Raw genomic sequence first — 19,115 nt, 5'->3', positions numbered from 1 at the left:
CTGGTATTGAAGTCAGACTGACTGGCCTGTAGTTTCCCAGATCTCCTCTGGAACCCTTTTTAAAAATGGGGGTGACATTTGCTAGATTCCAGTCCTCAGGAACGGAGACAGATTTCAATGAAAGATTACATATTTTTGTCAGGAGATCCAGAAGTTCCCCTTTGAGTTCTTTCAGAACCCTTGGATGTATGCCATCCGGACCTGGTGACTTATTAGTTTTTAATTCGTCAATCAGTTGTAGGACCTCCTCTCTTGTCACCTCAATCTTTCAACACCCCTTCCAAAATTAGTGGTTCTGGAGTGGGCAAACACTTCTCATCTTCCACGGTGAAGATGGAGGCAAAAATGCATTCAGCTTCTCAGCTATTTCCCCATCTTCCTTCAGTAATCCTTTTACCCCTTGGTCATCCAAGGGCCCCACTGCCTCCCTGGCTGGTTTTCTGCTTCTAATATATTTGAAGAAATTTTTATTGTTGCTCTTTATGTTTTTTGCAATATGCTCCTCATAGTCCCCTTTTGCCTGCCTGATCACAGGCTTGCATTTGATTTTCCACAGCCTGTGTTTCCTTTTATTAATCTCACTTGGACTAGCTTTCCACCGCTTAAAGGAATCCTTCTTACCTTTTACAGCTTCCATTACTTTGTTTGTTAACCATGCAGGCCTTTTCTTATACCTGTTTGTGCCTTTCTTAACTTGTGGTATATATTTTATCTGAGCTTCTAGGATTGTAGTTTTAAATAGCCTCCAAGCTTCCCCAAGGGTTCTGACTGTATTTACCTTTCCTTTCAGTTTCCTCTTCACATGCCTCCTCATCTCAGAGAATTTACCCCTTTTAAAGTTAAACGTGGTTGTAGCGGTCTTTTGGGGCAACTCCCTATTTATACAAATGGTGAAATGGTTATGGTCACTGTTCCCAAGCGGTGCCATCACTTTTACATCTCTCACCAAGTCTTGGGCATTACTTAGGACCAAATCCAGAACCTGGTAGGTTCTGTGACCATTTGCTCCATAGCATAGTCAGTGAGAGTGTCTAAAAAAATTCTCTTTCTCTTGACCAGAACACATATTGACCCAATCAATCTGCAGGTAGTTAAAATCACCTATTATGACAGTTTTTACGTTTAGCCACTATCTTTAATCCTTCCATCATATTATAATCGTCCTCTATCTTTTGATTTGGTGGGCGATAACAAACTCCCATAGTTAAATTTCCTTTTGGGCCCTCTGTTTCGACCCAAGGCATCACATAAGAAGTGGAGAAATGGTGGCGTGGGCTTCTCCAGGGGTTAATACGGGCTGCAGGGGGTGTGGCAAAGCCCCTGGTGACTGGCTGGCTGCCCGCTCTCCTAATCCAGGGATTGTTATGCAGCTGCACCTCCTATTCAATGGACAAGGTAGGTGGGGAGGAAAAGGGGGAACCCTCAGAACCACATGGGCTGCGCTCCTGTGAGCTCCTGCTGAATCTGAGGCCTGGATGTACGCTAAGTAAAGGTTCTCTCATTTATAACCTGATTAGTCAGTTCACTTAAACATATTTGCTTTATTACTGTTTGGGATCTTCCAAATCCATTTTCAAATATTTATCCAAAAAGGGTGCTCGAGGCAGCTTAGAAATAAGTTATCCATCAGCCGTAGACATGGTGAACGGTCTGCGGCAACGGAGGAGAAGGCATCGCTGAACATTAGCCGCGTGGATCCAATCAGCGCTGGCACGATAGAAATATAACCAATTACCATTCGAAAGACACAAACGGACGATAAAGCGGCCATAAAAGCCAGGCAATCGGCACAGCCAGCGAAAACACAAATTAAAATGTAAATTAACTTGTCCTCTCGTCAATAAAAATGACCACCTCCTTGTTTTAATAGAAAGCCAACTCTACTATTCTCTCTTTTGTTACATCTTCCAGTTAACATGCCAGGGCCGAAATAACCTCGGAAAGATAAATAAACATTCCCTTAAAAACACTCAAAAAACCCTACTGGAGACCCAATGCGGTGTAGTGGTTGCAGTGAGGGAAGGGGAACTGGGAAACCACTGTTTGAATCCCCACTCTGCCATACAGTTCACTGAGTGACCTTGGGCCAGTCTCTCTCAGCCTAGCCTACCTCACAAGGATGTTGTTGCAGAGATAAAGTGGAAGAGGAGCAAATGATGCTATAAGCCACGTTGGGTACCCGTTGGGGAGAAAAGGATGTAAAGAGAGAAAGAGAGAGAGAAGGAAGGAAGAAAAGAAAGATGACGATATTGGATTTATATTCCACCCTCCACTCTGAATCTTAGAGTGGCTCACAATCTCCTTTATCTTCCTCTCCCACAACAAACACTCTTTGGTGAGGTAGGTGTGTGTGTGTGTGGGGGGGGGCTGAGAGGTCTTTCACAGAAGCCGCCCTTTCAAGGACAACCTCTGCTAGAGCCATGGCTGACCCAAGGCCATTCCAGCAGCAGCAAGTGGAGGAGTGGGGAATCAAACCTCATTCTTCCAGATAAGAGACCGTGCAGTTAACCAGTACACCGAACTGGCTACACCAAGGAGGGAGAGGAAGGAAGGAAAAGAGTCTGCCCAGTATACAGGCCCGTAGCCACGGGGAGGGAGGAACGGCCCCTCCACCCAGCCCCGCTTCCTCCTTTATGGCCCCTCCTTTCCCCGCCGCTCATTCCCCCATTTTCGCGCTGCCACTCTCCCCGGGCTCTTCCCACCCCATTCCTGCCTCCCCTGGTCTCTCCGCAGCCCCGTTTTTGCTTCTTTTCTCCCCGGGCTCTTCCTTGCCTCCCCCACTCTCCCCACGGCCCCGTTTTCACCGCTGCTGCTCTTCCTGGGCTCTTCCCTGCCTCCCCCACTCTCCCCACAGCCCCATTTTCGCTACTGCCGCTCCCCCCCAGTCTCTTCCCACCCCCAAGAGCATGAGAGTGAGCAAGCTGGGGCCGGGCAGCTGGCCACTGGAAAAAGCAGCCAAGCCTCCACGGCCCCCCCACCCAAAATGTTATGCCCTGGGCCCCCTATCCCAAAATTTCTGGCTACGGGGCTGCCAGTATAGCCTCCTGTTTGAAAGTGATCGGCCAGCTGTCTCTGGACTCATGAGCAGAGCATGTTGCTTGCCCCCAGCACCTGGCATTCAGCGGTAGACTGCCTTTACACATGGAGCTATCTCTAAGAGACCCAGGAGAAATGGAATGCCTGGAAAAGTGCTGAGGTTTAGGGCTTTCCAACCTCCAGGTGGGCCTCAAAGATCTCCCGTAACTACAAGTAATCTCTAGATGTCATAAATAAGTTCCTCTGAAGAAAATGGATTCTTTGGAAGGTGGACTCTGTGGCATTATACCCCGCTGGGGTCCCCCCCCAGGCTATACCGTCAAACAGTTTTTTTGGTAGCAGGAACTCATTTGCATATTAGGCCACACACCCCTGATGTAGCCAATCCTCCTGGAGCTGACAGTAGGCCCTGTACTAAGAGCCCTGTAAGCTCCAGGAGGATTGGCTACATCAGGGGTGTGTGGCCTAATATGCAAAGGAGTTCTTGCTACAAAAAAATCCCTGCTCAAATCTCCAGGAATGTCCCAACTCAGACTTGGCAATCCTATGTCAAGTCCAGGCGTCATCAACCTAGGTGTTCTGTATTAGTCTCCAAATGAAGGCCGTGCAAACTGACACTGCATAACCACATCGAGGCCAAATGGCATGAAGTGGAGGTGTACAAATCCTTATTGTTCTAGTGGAAGAACAGGCAAGGTCTCGGCTCTGGAGAATGGCTCACTGTGCTGGCTCTGTAAGACTTCGTTGTCCTCCTCCACCCCCTCATCCATCCATGCGGGGCGTGGGCGGCTCCTTCGGCAGAAGCTAGCTGCTTTCCATCAACTCCTCTCCGATGTTCACAGAACGTTGCTGAGTCTCCCAGAACTTTTGGCGTCAAAGGGAGGCATTGTGTGCCGCACAATCCTCGCCTTTTGTTCCGCCTCAGAGGGCAAATTCCACCACATGGGCAGTTTCCCTGAGCTTGGAGATTTCACTCCTGCTCTTTTCCTGCTATGCATGCCTAGTGATAGAAGTCATTGCCTGCTGGTGTTGTGGGTGATCTCCCAAGCAGGTCAAAGCAGCTACTGTGTCTTGAGGTCAGCCAAACTCTTGACAAACCATCTGTTTTGACACTGCTAGGTAGGCCCCAGGTAGAAGTCATAGAATCATAGAGCTGGAAGGGATCTCCAGGGTCATCCAGCCCAACCCCCTGCACAATGCAGGAAACTCACAAACACCTCCCCCTAAATTCACAGGATCTTCATCGCTTTCAGATGGCCATCTAGCCTCTGTTGAAAAACCTCCAAGGAAGGAGAGCCCACCACCTCCCAAGGAGGAAGTCTGTTCTACTGAGGAACTGCTCTAAAGGTCAGGAAGTTCTTCCTAATCATAGAATCATAGAGTTGGAAGGGACCTCCAGGGTCATCCAGCCCAACCCCTGCACAATGCAGGAAACTCACAGACACCTCCCCCTAAACTCACAGGATCTTCATTGCTGTCAGATGGCCATCCAACCTCTGTTTAAAAACCTCCAAGGAAGGAGAGCCCACCACCTCTCAAGGAGGAAGCCTGTTCCACCGAGGAACCGCTCTAAAGGTCAGGAAGTTCTTCCTAATTATAGAATCACAGAGTTGGAAGAGACCTCTAGGGTCATCCAGTCCAATCCTGGCATAAGGCAGGAAACTCACAAACACCTCCCCCTAAGTTCACAGGATCTTCATTGCTGTCAGATGGCCATCTAGCCTCTGTTGAAAAACCTCCAAGGAAAGAGAGCCCACCACCTCCCGAGAAAGCCTGTTCCACTGAGGAACTGCTCTAATGGTCAGGAAGTTCATCCTAATGTTGAGCCGGAAACTCTTTTGATTTAGTGTCAACCCCCATTGGTTCTGGTCCTACCTTCTGGGGCCATAGGAAACAATTCCACACCATCCTCTGGTACTTGAAGTGGTGACGTTGGGCCTCTTATGGGCAGAGGGACATGAGTTATGTGGGTGGAACATAGATTCAGGTGGTAGCCATGATGCACTGAAGCAGCAGAATGAAGTTGGAGTCCCAGGACACCTTTAAGCTTTACAAGATTATGCATGGGACAGAGAAGGTAGAGAAAGAAGGACTTTTCTCCCTTTCTCACAATACAAGAATTTGTGAACGTGCAATGAAATTGCTGAGCAGTCGGGTTAGAACGAATAAATTGAATTTACTGCCATAGGAGGTGGTGAAGTTACAAGCATTGACAGCTGCAAGAGGGGACTGGATAACCATACGGAGCAGAGGTCCATCAGTGGCTATTAGCCACAGAATATTGTTGGAACTCTCTGTCTGGGGCAGTGATGTTCTGTATTCTTGATGCTTGGCGGGGGGCAACAGCGGGAGAGCTTCTAGCATCCTGGCCCCCTGATGGACCTCCTGATGGCAACTGTTTTTTTGGCCACTGTGCGACAGTGTTGGACTGGATGGGCCATTGGCCTGATCCAACATGGCTTCTCTTACGTTCTTATGCTCTTAAAACAAACACAGATTTATTCTGGGTATAAGCTTTGTGTGCACGCACAGGTTTTCAGGTACCAACAAAGTTTTATTCTGGGTATAAGCCGCTTATGCCAGAACAAAACTTTGAGTCCAGTGGCAATTTTAAGACCAACAAAATTTTTCTTCAGTTTATAAGCTTCCATGTGTAAGCTTATTCCAGAGCTACTGAAGTCTGGTTCTTGTTCTAGTTGCTAGAAGCCCTCCAGGGTTGTGGCCCACCAGGTTCTTTTCCTGTAAGTTAAATGCCCAGCCCACCTCTGAAAGCGTGTCAAGTTTCTGTGCCTCATGAATACTCATGAATGTGAACAGGCATTTGCTGAAATCTCTGCAGCCAATGCAAGGAGATTAATAGGGATTTCAGTGTGGTATTCATGACCAGCAAAAACAGATTAGGGCTATGTTCCTCCACAGACTCCCTGGCAAATAGGGTAGCCACAGCTAGCTCTGGATTGGGAAATATCCGGTTACCCAGAGGTTAGTCGTAATTCCAGGAGATTTCCAGTCAGCACCTGGAGGTTCGATACTAATAGGGAGAATCACGGAAAAGTTGGAGGCAGGGAAGAAACCGTGATACAATAACGAAAATAATATAATCAAAGTCCCCAAAATTGCGATTTTTACAAATCCTTTAAATAATGTGATTCCCACATAATACACTCATTCCCTATTTCCACTGGGTGAGGCAATCAGTAACATTCCATAACAGCATGCGTCTAAGCACAGATATAATATTTTCCAGAAACGAATTCCATCGACAAAGTGCTTAGTGCAGGAAAAAGTGCTTGTCTGTGAGCCGCCCTGAGCCCGCCTTTGGCGGGGGAGGGCGGGATATAAAAATAAATTTACTCTACTTTACTTCACTTTACTTCACTTCACTTCACTATACTTCACTCTACTTCACTTTACTCCACTTTACTTCACTTCACTTTACCTCACTTACTTTACCTCACCTCACCTCACTTCACTTTACTTTACTTTACCCACTTCACTCACTTTACTTTACTCCACTTCACTTTACTTTACTCTACTTTACTTCACTTCACCTTACTTTACTTCACTTCACTTTATTTCACTGTACTTTACTTTACTTTATTTTACTTCACTTTACTCTACTCTACTTTACTTTAGTTTACTTCACTCTACTTTACTTTGTATAATAAAGTGCCAAAAGAGATCCATCATGGTGGTGATACCTTGGAAGAATTTGGTGTGCTCATATGAGCTATTGCATTTTCTTGTGATGTAAAGATTTAAAAAGACTTTGGACACCCCTCTTTGATAAAGAGATTGAAAACGGCGCGACAAGCTATAAGCTAGCTCCATCACAGGTGGATATTGTGGAGTCTTCATGAAATGGACTAATGGATCTATTTTGGCACTTTGTTATACAAGCGCTTTTTCTGCACTAAGCACTTTGTTGATGGAATTCATTTCTGGAAAATATTATATGTGTGCTTAGACGCATGCTGTTATGGAATGTTACTGGGAAATAGGGAATGAGTGTATTATGTGGTAATTACGTTACTTAAAGGTTTTGTAAAATAACAATTTTTTGGACTTTGATTATATTATTTTCGTTATTGTATCACAGTTTTTTCCCTACCACCTGGAGGCTGGCAACCCCACTGGCAAATGAGTCTTACATCCAACAAATCATGCAGAGAATTCTGCTGTGCGCATTACATAGTTTTCAATGAATACATGAAAATGCGCATAATGGATGGTGGTGAAGAGACTCAGCTGAGCTTGGCCTGGACTTTTGTGGGGTTTTTTGACTAGTGCAGAAACCACAGATAGGGTTACCAGCCTCCAAGTGGTGGCTGGAGATCTGGGATTACATCTGATCTCCAAGAGACAGATAGGGTTGCCAAGTCCAATTCAAGAAATATCTGGGGACTTTGGGGGAGGAGACATTGGGGTGGAGCCAGGAGCAAGGGTGTGACAAGCATAATTGAACTCCAAAGGGAGTTTTGGCCATCACATTTCAAGGGACCACACACCTTTTAAATACCTTCTTTCCACAGGATATAATGAAGGATAGGGGCACCTTCTTTGGGGGCTCATAGAATTGGACCCCCTGGTCCAACCTTTTTGAAACTTAGGGAGTATTTTGGGGAGAGCCACTGGATGCTATACTGAAAATGTGGTGCCTCTACCTCAAAAAATAGCCCTCAGAGCACCAGAAACCCTCGGATTAATTCTTCATTATTTTCTAGGGAGGGAAATGTCTGCTGGGAACTCTGTTATTCCCTATAAAGATTTATTCCCATAGAAAATCATGGAGAATTGATCCACGGGTATCTGGGGCTCTGGGGGGGCTGTTTTTTGGGGTAGAGGCACCAAATTTTCAGTACAGCATCTAGTGCCTCTCCCCAAAATACCCCCCACGTTTCAAAAAGATTGGACCAGGGGGTCCAATTCTATGAGCCCCCAAAGAAGGTGCCCCATCCTTCATTATTTCCTATGGAAGGAAGGCATTGAAAAGGTGTGCCGTCCCTTTAAATGTGATGGCCAGAACTCCCTTTGGAGTCCAATGATGCTTGTCACAGCCTTGATCTTGGCTCCACCCCTAATGTCTCCTGGCTCCACCCCCAAAGTCTGCTGGCTCCACCCCCAAAGTCCCCAGATATTTCTTGAATTGGACTTGGCAACCCTAGGATCTCCTGATATTTAAAAAGCAGCTGGGAGAGTACCTCAGTTTGTACTGGGGCAGGCAGAGTTAATCAAGCTGTTTCTCTGAGAGAAATCACCCTGCCCGTGCTTCCAAAGACAACAACCCATAATACCTGCCTTTTGCCTATACTGCAGCTGCTATCAGCTAAGGGGAAGGAAGGATTTCTACCAGGGAAAACCCTCAGGGAAAGGTTTCAACCCCTTTTGCACGGAGCCATGACCTCAGTCCAGTCATCCCAGCCTGTGGCTGTTTTATAATGTTAAAATAAATATCACGATCATGTGTTTTTGGAGCCTACAAATACACTGTCTCTCTGCATGCCAATCTATTTCTATTTACCAGTCACACAACTGCAAAGCTGTCTGCCCAGCATAAAGATGGTGGCTTTCTTTTGCCTCATGTCCCTAGCTAGCATCTAGTATTCAGAGATAAACGGCCACTGTTTATGGAAGCTTCTTTTTATTTCCACAGATAATGATAGAACTGTCCGCCACTCAGAATTTGTCTGATCTGGCCTCAGTGAAATTCGCACGCAGATCTGAATGTCATTTCCCTTCCCTTGATATGCGTTCTCTGCATCTGGTGACCCAGCTGTTTCATCCAGGCTAATGAGATGTAGTGGTTAGAGCAGGGGTGTCAAACTCATTTTTTATGAAGCCCGTATCTGACATAAAAGAGACCTTGTTGGGCCAGGCCTTGTCTGGCTGGACCATGTTTGTACCTATTTAAGATTAGGTAGCAGAGATGTAAATTTTATAAAAAATACAGACAAACACAAGTATATATACTTTTAAAACATAAAATATGCTTAAAATGTTAGCACTCATTGATCTTAAAGGTGCTTTCTTTGTATTTTTCCCATGGGATCCAGGGAACTGGGCAAAGGAAACTCTGTTGAACATAAGTAGCTGCCTTATATTGAATCAGACCTTTGGTCCATCAAAGTCAGTATTGTCTTCTCAGATTGGCAGCGGCTCTCCAGGGTCTCAAGCTGAGTTTTTTCACACCTATTTGCCTGGACCCTTTTTTGGAGATGCCAGGGATTGAACCTGGGACCTTCTGCTTCCCAAGCAGATGCTCTATCACTGAGCCACCGTCCCTCCCCAACTCTGGCTCTTTCCTTCTCCAGGGAGTGGGGTGGATGGGGGAGGAACCTCAGTCAACAGAAGAAAGAGAGACTTGGCTCAGTAGCTCTGCTGTGTGATCAAGAGAGCCTGGCAAAGCAAGCTATTCCGCTCCAAGGGAGGAGCCTCAGCCAATGGAGAAAACAGAAGTTTTGCTCTGTAGCTCCTGTGCAATTGAGCAAGCCTTGCAAAGCTAGCTTTTATGCAGAAGGAAGCAAGATATAGGGCAAAGGAAGCAGATGACAGCCAGTTGCTCAGAGGCCTGACAGAAGCCCTCCGGGGGCCTGATTTGGCCCCAAACACCCCTGGGTTAGAGCATCAGACAAAGGCTGATGAGACCTGGGTTCAAATCTTCATTCAGCCATGAAGTTCATTGGCCAGCCTTGGGCTGTTTGTTCTCTCTCAGGTTTGTGAGGATAAAATGGACGAGGGGAGAACTATGTATGTTACCCTGAGCTTAGAAGGAGAACAGGATAAAAATATGATTGACAGCCAGCTAGTAGTCCTAGGTGATCCTATTTGGGCAAATAGGATCACCAAGGACTACTAGCTGGCTGTCAATCACATTTTTTCTTAAAGCCATCTGAGGCCAGCATCATATCATGCGGCAGTGAGTTCCATAGATTAATCACTCACTATGGCAAGATGTGGTCCCTTCATTCATCGCTCTCTGTGGTAATTACTCTCTGCGGCAAGATGTGTCCATCTGGAACCTACTGACAATCAGTTTAAAAATAAAACGACAATAAAAACGTAGCATTTCTGCTTTCCGGTGCATAAACGATCTCTTAAAGTCAAGATGGGGTTGTCTGGCTGTGAGCCTTCAGAATATATTTTGTTGGGTACGATACATATAATGAATAAATATTGACAAACAGGCCCGAAAAGCATAAATTCGGACGAGTTTAATAATGCGGCAGCTGTAATTTTTTTGGTACGAACCTGTCTAGATTGTCAGGGGCACTTTGTTAACGGGCTTGCTTTAAAAACGCTCAATAAATTGCATCATAAAATCAAGCTATAAAAATGCCTAATTCTACATCTGGGATATATATTTCAGGACATGATGTACATTTGCAGAAATGGGCCCAGATTGTCACATTTCACATTTGGTCGCTTCTAGTACCTTCAGCTTGCTCTTCTTCCAAGCAGGGTGGTATAAGAAACATGGACCTTCATTTCCATTCTATCTTACAACAGCCCTGTGAAATAGTTGCAGTTGAGAGAGAGAGAGCATAACTGGCCTAAAGTCACCCAGTGACCTTCAGGACAGAGGAGTGGGGATTTCAGCCTGGGAGTGGCTGTAGCTCAGTGGAAGAGTATCTGCTTGGCATGCAGAAGGTCCCAGGTTCAATCCCTCGTGTCTCCTGCTAAAAAGGCACAGTGGGGGATTATGTGAATAGGGTTGCTAGGTCTCTGTTGGAAAACACCTGGAGACTTTGGGGATGGATCTGGGAGAGGATGGAGTTTGGGGAGGGGAGGGGCCTAGGGTTGCCAGGTCCCATTCAAGAAATATCTGGGGACATTGGGGGTGGGGCCAGGAGACTTTGAGGGTGGAGCCAGGATGTGACAACCATAACTGAACTCCAAAGGGAGTTCTGACCATCACATTTAAAGAGCCCTTATGCTTTTTAAATGCCTCCCCTCCATTTGGAATAATGAAGGATAGGGGCACCTTCTTTTTGGGTTCATAAAATTGGACCCCCTGCTCCAATCTTTTTGAAACTTGGAGGGTGTCTTGAGGAGAGCAATCAGATGTTATGCTGAGAATCCGGTGCATCTATCTCAAAAAACAGGGGGCCCCCCTCGAGCCCCAGATACCCATGGATCAATTTTCCATTATACCCTGTGGGAATAGTTCTCCACAGGGAATAATGGAGTGCCCAGCAGACGTCTCCCCCCCCCTTTTTGATGACCCTGCAGCGGGGGGGAGGGCCTCCAAATCAGGGGATCCCCTGCTCCCACCTGGGGATTGGCAACCCTAGAGAGGGTTGTACCTCAGCCTGGTACAATGCCCATAGAGTCCACCCTTCAAAGCAGCCTTTTTTCCCCGGGGGAGCTGATCTTTCAGTTGTAAATGCAGAAGATCTCCAGGCTCCACGCGGAGGCTGGCAACCCTATGAAAGACCTCTGCTGAAGACCCTGAAAAGCTGTTGCCAGTCTGAGTAGACCATACTGATGGTCTGATTCAGTCTTAGGCAGCTTCGTGAGTTCACGTATCTCCTGGATCCTCATCAGATGCTCTGACCACTGTACGATGAAAATAATATAGAAATATAAAGGCCATTTCCACATCCTGGGCGTAAGCTGGAAAGCCACAAGGACAACAGTAGCATGCCAGCTGTGAGGCCAGAAGATGAAGGCCAGCTGAGTTCTTTCCAGCAATAAAAGTCTTTGACTTTGTAGCCGTGTCCCTCCATTTTGGTGGTAGAAAGTGCCATCAAGTTGCAGACAAATTGTGAGTTTTCAAGGGAAGAGACCAACACCATGGCCTGCCTGTGCAGAGCAACCCTAGGCCCTCCTCAGCTTCCCAGAGCTGGTGAGATCGGGCTAGCCTTTTTTACCATGCCTGATTCAGAACAACCCCTGAGCCACCTGCCTCTTCTGTAAGTAGAAAAATCCATATAGATCTCCATACATCCTTATACAGGGCTGGCTTGGCATCAGGGTGTGTGGCCTAATATGCAAATGAATTCCTGCTGGGCTTTTTCTACAAAACAGTCCTATGTGAAACAATGGTGATATCAGGAGGTGTGGCCTAATATGTAAATGAGTTCCTGCAAGCATCGCTCAAAGTGCCCCCAGCTGTTTGGGACATCTTCAAATGGGACATTTCTACAGCATCTCTCCCAGAAAACGGGATGTAAAGAGCAATACTCCCTCTGAACTGTGGAGTCTTGTGAGCAAAAAATTCTAGTTTGTGAGCTCCTGCATAAATTATGTTTGCTCCGGGGCCATTTTTCCTGAGCTAAGACAAAAATGTGTGAGCCGGAGGCTAAAAAAATTGCGAGCTAGCTCACAATAAGCTTAGAGGGATGCCGGTGAAGGGCAGTGCCCCACAATGACTTCAGTCATTGCTACATTTGCAAGAGAGATGAGGTATCCGTGGCCCACTCCTGCCATTACAAATGTCTGAAGAAGAAATATTTGAACCCCCCTCCCTTCAAATGAAGGACAGGATATCTAAATGACTAGACGACATTGGATTTATATTTCGCCCCTCACTCAGAGTGGCTCACAATCTCCTTTACTTTCCTCCCCCGCAACAGACACCCTGTGAAGTGGGTGGGGCTGAGAGAGCTCTCCCAGAAGCTGCCCTTTCAAGGACAACCTCTGCCAGAGCTGTGGCTAACCCAAGGCCATTCCAGCAGCTGTTAAGTGGAGGAATGGGGAATCAAACCCGTTTCTCCCAGATAAGAGCCCGCACGCTTAACCGCTACACCAAACTGGCTCACCGAAATGGTTTAAAGAGTTTCCCACTTGTCCAAGCCTCTGAAAATTCAACATAGCCAGAGACAAACCCTTGTCAGGGATGCTCTAGGCCGGTCCTGCATTGAGCAGGGAGTTGGACTAGGTGGCCTGTATGGCCCCTTCCAACTCTGTGATTTTATGACTCTATGAGTCCAAAATTCTCCCTTCTCCTTTGGGAAAAAAGGATGAGTGATCCTAAAACAGTTAAGGGATTCCCAGGAAGCTGTTGTGCAGACACCACCTCTGCCTGCTACATCTTAAAAAAGTGTTTCCTCCCCAGTCAAAATTAGGGACATGACACTTGTGTCCTAGCAAAGTCTCCATTTTTGCTTATTATTTGCCGCAAAGATGGTCTGGGACTGAATAAACAGTACACGTGGAGCTACAGTTGTGCATAAATTGTGAATCTGAGCAGCTTGCAGGATAAGGAAAACACTCTTACCTAGCAACCTGGTATGCCTTTCATTGTCTTATATTAATAGTAAAAAAAAACCCTCACCCAGATGAGATCCATGAGCAACACAAATGTGTTTTTCTTTGTTCTAATGCATTCCGTGGCTGAGACAGAAGCAATGCGTTACCTTTGAAATGGTAAAAGGGTGCTTTTTACTGTCATTACTGAGGTAATTTCCCTCTACATCCCCCTTCACTTCTCTTTTATGCTCACATTCAATTCTTTGTGTGTAGATGCGTTTATTAATACTTTCTGTTCCAGTTATGCTTTTCTCACTCAAACCGTTCCATAAATATATGCATTTAAAATAACAGAAAGCTTCGCATAGTGCAATGTTTTCGGCGGAGGAAATCATCAGTGCCTTTGCCGCTTTCAAAGCCATGACGCCAGTCCTCCCTTCATATCTATTTGCATGCCAAGCAACCAATTTACCTCAATCTAAACAAAGGGGCAACGCTTGAAAGTCCTGGAAGCAAAGGTTCAAAGCAAAGGGCATTGAAGAAGAAGAAGACTGCAGATTTATACCCCACCCTTCTCTCTGAAGCAGAGAGCGGCTTACAATCTCCTAAATCTTCTTCCCCATAACAGACACCCTGTGAGGAGGGTGGGGCTGAGAGGGCTCTCACAGCGGCTGCCCTTTCAAGGACAACTCCTGCGATAGGTATGGCTAACCCAAGGCCATTCCAGCAGCTGCAAGTGGAGGAGTGGGGAATTAAACCCGGTTCTCCCAGATAAGAGTCCGCACACGTAACCACTACACCAAACTGACCTCCCTCAAGAGTTGAAGATTGGATCACATGGATCTGCTAATACTGGAACCCTCCTCAGGTCCCTTCCATGATCTAAGGAGTTCTGTAGTTCTTGTAGTGGAGTTCTTGTAACAATGGAAGTCTTCCACTGCTGGGGGAAGGCGGAACAGATTTGTGGGATCCAGTCCAGAGAGATGAACAAACACAGGAGTTCCATGAATACTTTTACTACTTGAGAAACATGATTAATGTATAGCAAAATATGTTTAGGTTTTAAATGTGTGAGTGTGTGTGTGTGTGAGGGGGGGGGAGTGGAAGTGCAGCCAACTGCTGCGGGATGAAGGAATGAAGACGGTATTCAGGGGAACTGCACTGTTGTATTTTTATTTATTTATTTTAGGGAATGGGAAAGTCTCCTGGCTCCACCCCCAAAGTCCCCAAGTATTTTGAGCATGGGACTCGCTGCATGTAAAAGTGTGTGTACCACTGAGCCACTTCCCTCTTTCTCTTTACTAGCAAGTTTAATTCCTTTCCCTAATGCCGCACTATCTGTGGATCAGTTCCTCCCTCAGCCTAGACTGACAGTGTAATCCTAAAAGGACTTTCTCGGGAGGAAGGTTCATGGAATAGATCTGAGAAGGATTTGGAAGAGATCTGGCTGGGAACTCTCTCTCTAATTTTGCCGCATTCCACAAACAGGGAAGAAGAAGAAGATATTGGATTTATATCCCGCCCTTCACTCCAAAGAGTCTCAGAGCGGCTCACAATCTCCTTTACCTTCCTCCCCCACAACAGACACCCTGTGAGGTAGATGAAGATATTGGATTTATTTCCCACCCTCCACTCCGAAGAGTCTCAGAGCGGCTCACAATCTCCTTTACCTTCCTCCCCCAACTGGGGATTGGCAACCCTAATTTGAACACATGAACTCTTATGTCCAACTTTGTTGATCTTCAAGGCGCCACTGGACTCCAACGTTTCTCTCCGCCACATGATGGGATCGTGAATTTAGATGGCGTTTAAAAAGAGTTTGTAGAAAATGAGTCTGCCAACAGCAGTGAAGCACGCAAGCTCAATGCCAGAACCTTGAAATGCCAGATAGTGAGAACAAACCACTGCGCAAATGATATTACTAAAAATGGATTCATTTATGGGTTCTGAGGCCATCACTGCCTGCCAGCAACAATAACTGGTGATGAAACCTTCGCAGTCAGGAGTAGTCTACCTCCGAATACGAGGCACAAAGGAAGATCAGAATTTTTGTGTCCAAGCTGTGAGTTTTTATATGACTGACCTGATGGAAATCAAATCTTGAAACCAATTCAGCCAGATGATAAGACCCTTATGAAATCCGGGATGGTACTGGTTACAGAATCAGACTAGAATCTGGAAGACCCAGGTTCAATCCCCACTCTGGCATGGAGCTTGCTGGGTGACCTTGGGCTAGTCACACTCTCTCTCAGCCCAACCTACTTCCCAGGGTTGTTGTGGGCCTAAAGTAGGGAAGGGAAAGCCATGCATGCCTCTCCAATTTCCTTGCAGGGAGGATGGGACAAAAATACAGTAGTCAGATACAGAACCTCAGAAAAGGTCAAAAAGGTCAAGGAGGGACGGTGGCTGAGTAGTAGAGCATCTGCTTGGTAAGCTAAAGGTCCCAGGTTCAATCCCCAGCATCTCCAACTAAAAAGGGTCCAGGCAAGTAGGCATGAAAAATCTCAGCTTGAGATCCTGGAGAGCTGCTGCCAGTCTGAGTAGACAATACTGACTTTGATGGACCCAGGGTCTGATTCAGTTTAAGGCAGTTTCATATGTTCATATATAGGTTAATACCTTTAAGACTTGACTCAGACTTCAGACTCAAATGCAGGGCTGGATCTGGGGGGGGGGGGCAGAGGGGGGTGCTTGCCCCGGGTACCAACGGAGGGAGGCGCCAAATTGGGTATGGAGTCCATTGTATTCTATGGCACCATAAGATAGAATGGCCCATAAGGGGGCACCATTTTTTAATTTTGCCCACCCTCAAAAAACATGTAGAGCCGGTCCTGCTCAAATGAGGAGGGTTTCGAACACACGCCTGCCAAACAATCCAGTAAATGATGTACTAGACTCTTTAAAATCAATCCGTCAAACAAAGGACACCCTGCACAGCAGCCAAGAAGGTCAGAGCGCCTGCTCCGGCTGCAACGCCACTGAGGATGTTCTCCGCAGCTGAGAACGAAACGTCTGGAAGGAAAACTTTCTCCGGTAGAACACGGCACTTGAGCCCGAAAGATTCTACAAACCCTAATGATGATGCCAGCCGTGAAAACCTGAAATCTTTGATAAAGGACACCCTGATTTGACACAAAAAGGTCAAGGAGAAATCTATGGATGGCTATGAGTCATGATAGCTAAATGGAACTGTCATGTTCAGGGTCAGTATATCTCCAGGGCTGTTGCCTTTGTGGCCAACCTGAGGGGCTTTCAGAAAATATCCAGCTGGCCACTGGAAACAAGATGTTGGACCCTTGGTGAGAAAATATAACATCTCCATATGGTTCTCAAGGCAAGGAACATTCAAAGCCAATTTTGCCATCGCCTGCCTCTGTGTAGCAACTCTGGACTATTTCTGGGGTCTTCCATCCAAATATTAACCAGGGTCAACCTTGCTTAGCAGCCAAAAACTGACCAGCTCAGGCTAGCTTGGACCATCCAAGTCAGGGCAACAGCCCATCAATAGCTCTAAAAATTGTTGACGAAGAAGAGCATCGTATAACCACAGAGCTGGAAGGGGCCATACAGGCCAGCTAGTCTAACCCCCTGCTCAATGCAGGATCGGCCTAGAGCATCCCTGACAAGCGTTTGTCCAGCCGCTGCTTGAAGACTGCCAGGGGGGGTGGGGGAGCTCACCACCTCCCTAGGCAGCCCATTCCACTGAAGAACTACTCTTGACAGTAAAAAAGTTTTTCCTAATATCCAGTCGGTACCTTCCCGCCCTTAATTTAAACACATCCTTGCATGTCCTCTCCTCTGTGCCAAGAGGAACAGCTTCCTTCCCTCCTCTACGTGACAGCCCTTCAAAAGCTTCAAGAATCAGGACCTCCAGGGTCATCTAGTCCAACCCCCTGCACAATGCAGGAAACTCACAAACACCTCCCACTAAATTCACGGGATCCCCATGTCCCCTCTCAACCTCCTCTTCTCCAGACTGAACATTTCCAAGTCTCTCAGCCTTTCCTTACAGGCGAAGAAGAAGAAGAAGAAGAAGAAGAAGAAGAAGAAGAAGAAGAAGAAGAATAGTTGGATTTTTACCCCACCCTAAACTCAGAGTCTCAGAACAGTTTACAATCACCTTCCCTTCCTTTCCCACAACAGATGCCCTGTGAGGTAGCAGGGGCTGAGAGAGCTTTGAAAGAACTGTGACTGACCCAAGGTCACCCAGCTGGCTGCACGTGGAGGAAGAGTGGGGAATCAAATCCTGTCCTCCCAGATTACAGTCCATTGCTCTTCACCACTGCACCAAACCAAAGGAGGAGAAGTCTATGCAGGGCTGTTGGTTACGATGCTGAGAGACAGGGGAGATCTGTGAACTCTATCCCCTTCTTTGTAAGCTTTAAGCGGAAGACTGGGACCAATCTCCCAATAGCCTCACGCCGCTCTCACTTTCCTCTTCCAAGCGTGGCTTCTGTAGGATTTTACACTATCTGCCCTGGGGCTGCAACTCACTCTGCCTCTTTCGCGCAGCAAACAAGTTCCTCTAAAAACCAGTTTGTTTGCTGCTCAAATAAGGCGAAGTTAGTTGCAGCTCTGGAGCACATAGTATGAAATCCAATGGAAGCCCCGCTGAGAAGAGAAGCATGAGAGTGGCATAAGGCTAGTAGGAAATCGGTGTGGGTTAGGTGGAACTTCAGGGCTGTTCTGACGTTCATGTTGGTTCTCCTTTGTCTCCCACCGCCACGAGAAGCACTTACCCATCGCTGATACCAGCACTGCAAGCAGAAGGAGGCTCTCCCGCCCCAAGCTGCCTTGGGACCCCATGGCTGTGGGTTACTGTACAGTCCCTAGCCACATGGAGGGGCGGAACTGGCTGCGGAGACGGCGGGCTCCTTTCTCAAGGATGCCCTGGAGGGTGGCACCCTTGGTTTAAGAGCACGGCCAACCCGGGCAGGATGCCGGCTCTGCAGAAACACCGAGCCAATGGGAACTTGGCATTCAGTTTCGTGGGGGGCCCTCCGGAGCCCAGAAGGAGGAGAAGGGTGGAAAAAGCAGAGAGGAACAAAAGTGAAAGGGGGGTATTTATGATCGTCCCTTGCAAAAAAGGTGGTAAACACGCTCTGGCGGCATTGCCCAGTAAACAGCTGCTATTGTTCAGGCGCATTCTCGGCTGGTGGTGTGGGTGGTACTGCGGCCTCCAGAAGGAATGCAAACTGGCCTGAAGGAGATTGAGCACTGTGGAGGGCGAGGGGATGTCGAAAGCAGCATCGCTTCAGTCTCCTGTATGAAGAAGAAGATATTGGGTTTATATCCCGCCCTCCACTCCGAATCGCAGAGCGGCTCACAATCTCCTTTATCTTCCTCTCCCACAACAGACACCCTGTGAGGTGGGTGGGGCTGAGAAGCTGCCCTGTCAAGGACAACTCCTGTGAGAGCTATGGCTGACCCAAGGCCATTCCAGCAGCTGCAAGTGGAGGAGTGGGGAATCAAACCCGGTTCTCCCAGATAAGAGTCCGCGCACTTAACCACTACACCAAACTGGCTCTCCTATGACTGAGGATAGGAAGGGAGGCTAAAGAGGTTGTCGGGTCCCACTCCATGTATTGAGTGAGGGGCTCCGTGGCACAGCACACAGGAGATTCCAAGGCTGGAACCCTGGTTCAAAGGGTCTCAGGTGTCGGGAAGTGCTTTCCTCTGCCTGAGACCTTGTGAACCTAGGAGAGCCATTGCCAACAACAAAATGTTCAATCGACTCCAATGTGGGAGGGATTGGTGGTGGAAATGAAAAGTCAAAAGAACTGCTGACTATGACCACTAGCAATGTTCCCTTTAAGCTGCAGAGTCTTGTGAGCAAAAATTCTACTATATGAGCTAGTGGTATTAGCGGGGGGGGGGTGTTGTAGAAA

General features: G+C 47.1%; 1 protein-coding gene across 1 annotated transcript in view; it reads right to left on the bottom strand.

Moving 5' to 3' along the window:
• LOC132583352 (myelin protein P0-like) overlaps positions 1-18,217 on the bottom strand; it is a 35,666-nt gene extending 17,449 nt beyond the window's left edge. The window contains exon 1 of the mRNA XM_060255014.1: positions 17,967-18,217. Coding sequence (XP_060110997.1) covers positions 17,967-18,033 — 67 coding nt within the window. The 5' untranslated portion in view covers positions 18,034-18,217. The remainder of the gene's footprint in view (positions 1-17,966) is intronic.
• Positions 18,218-19,115: the final 898 nt, after the last annotated feature.

The sequence above is a fragment of the Heteronotia binoei genome, chromosome 1 (assembly GCF_032191835.1).
Source record: "Heteronotia binoei isolate CCM8104 ecotype False Entrance Well chromosome 1, APGP_CSIRO_Hbin_v1, whole genome shotgun sequence".
Taxonomy (NCBI): domain Eukaryota; kingdom Metazoa; phylum Chordata; class Lepidosauria; order Squamata; family Gekkonidae; genus Heteronotia; species Heteronotia binoei.
The sequence above is the reverse complement of the archived record's forward strand: the minus strand, read 5'-3'. Positions and strand labels throughout refer to the sequence as shown.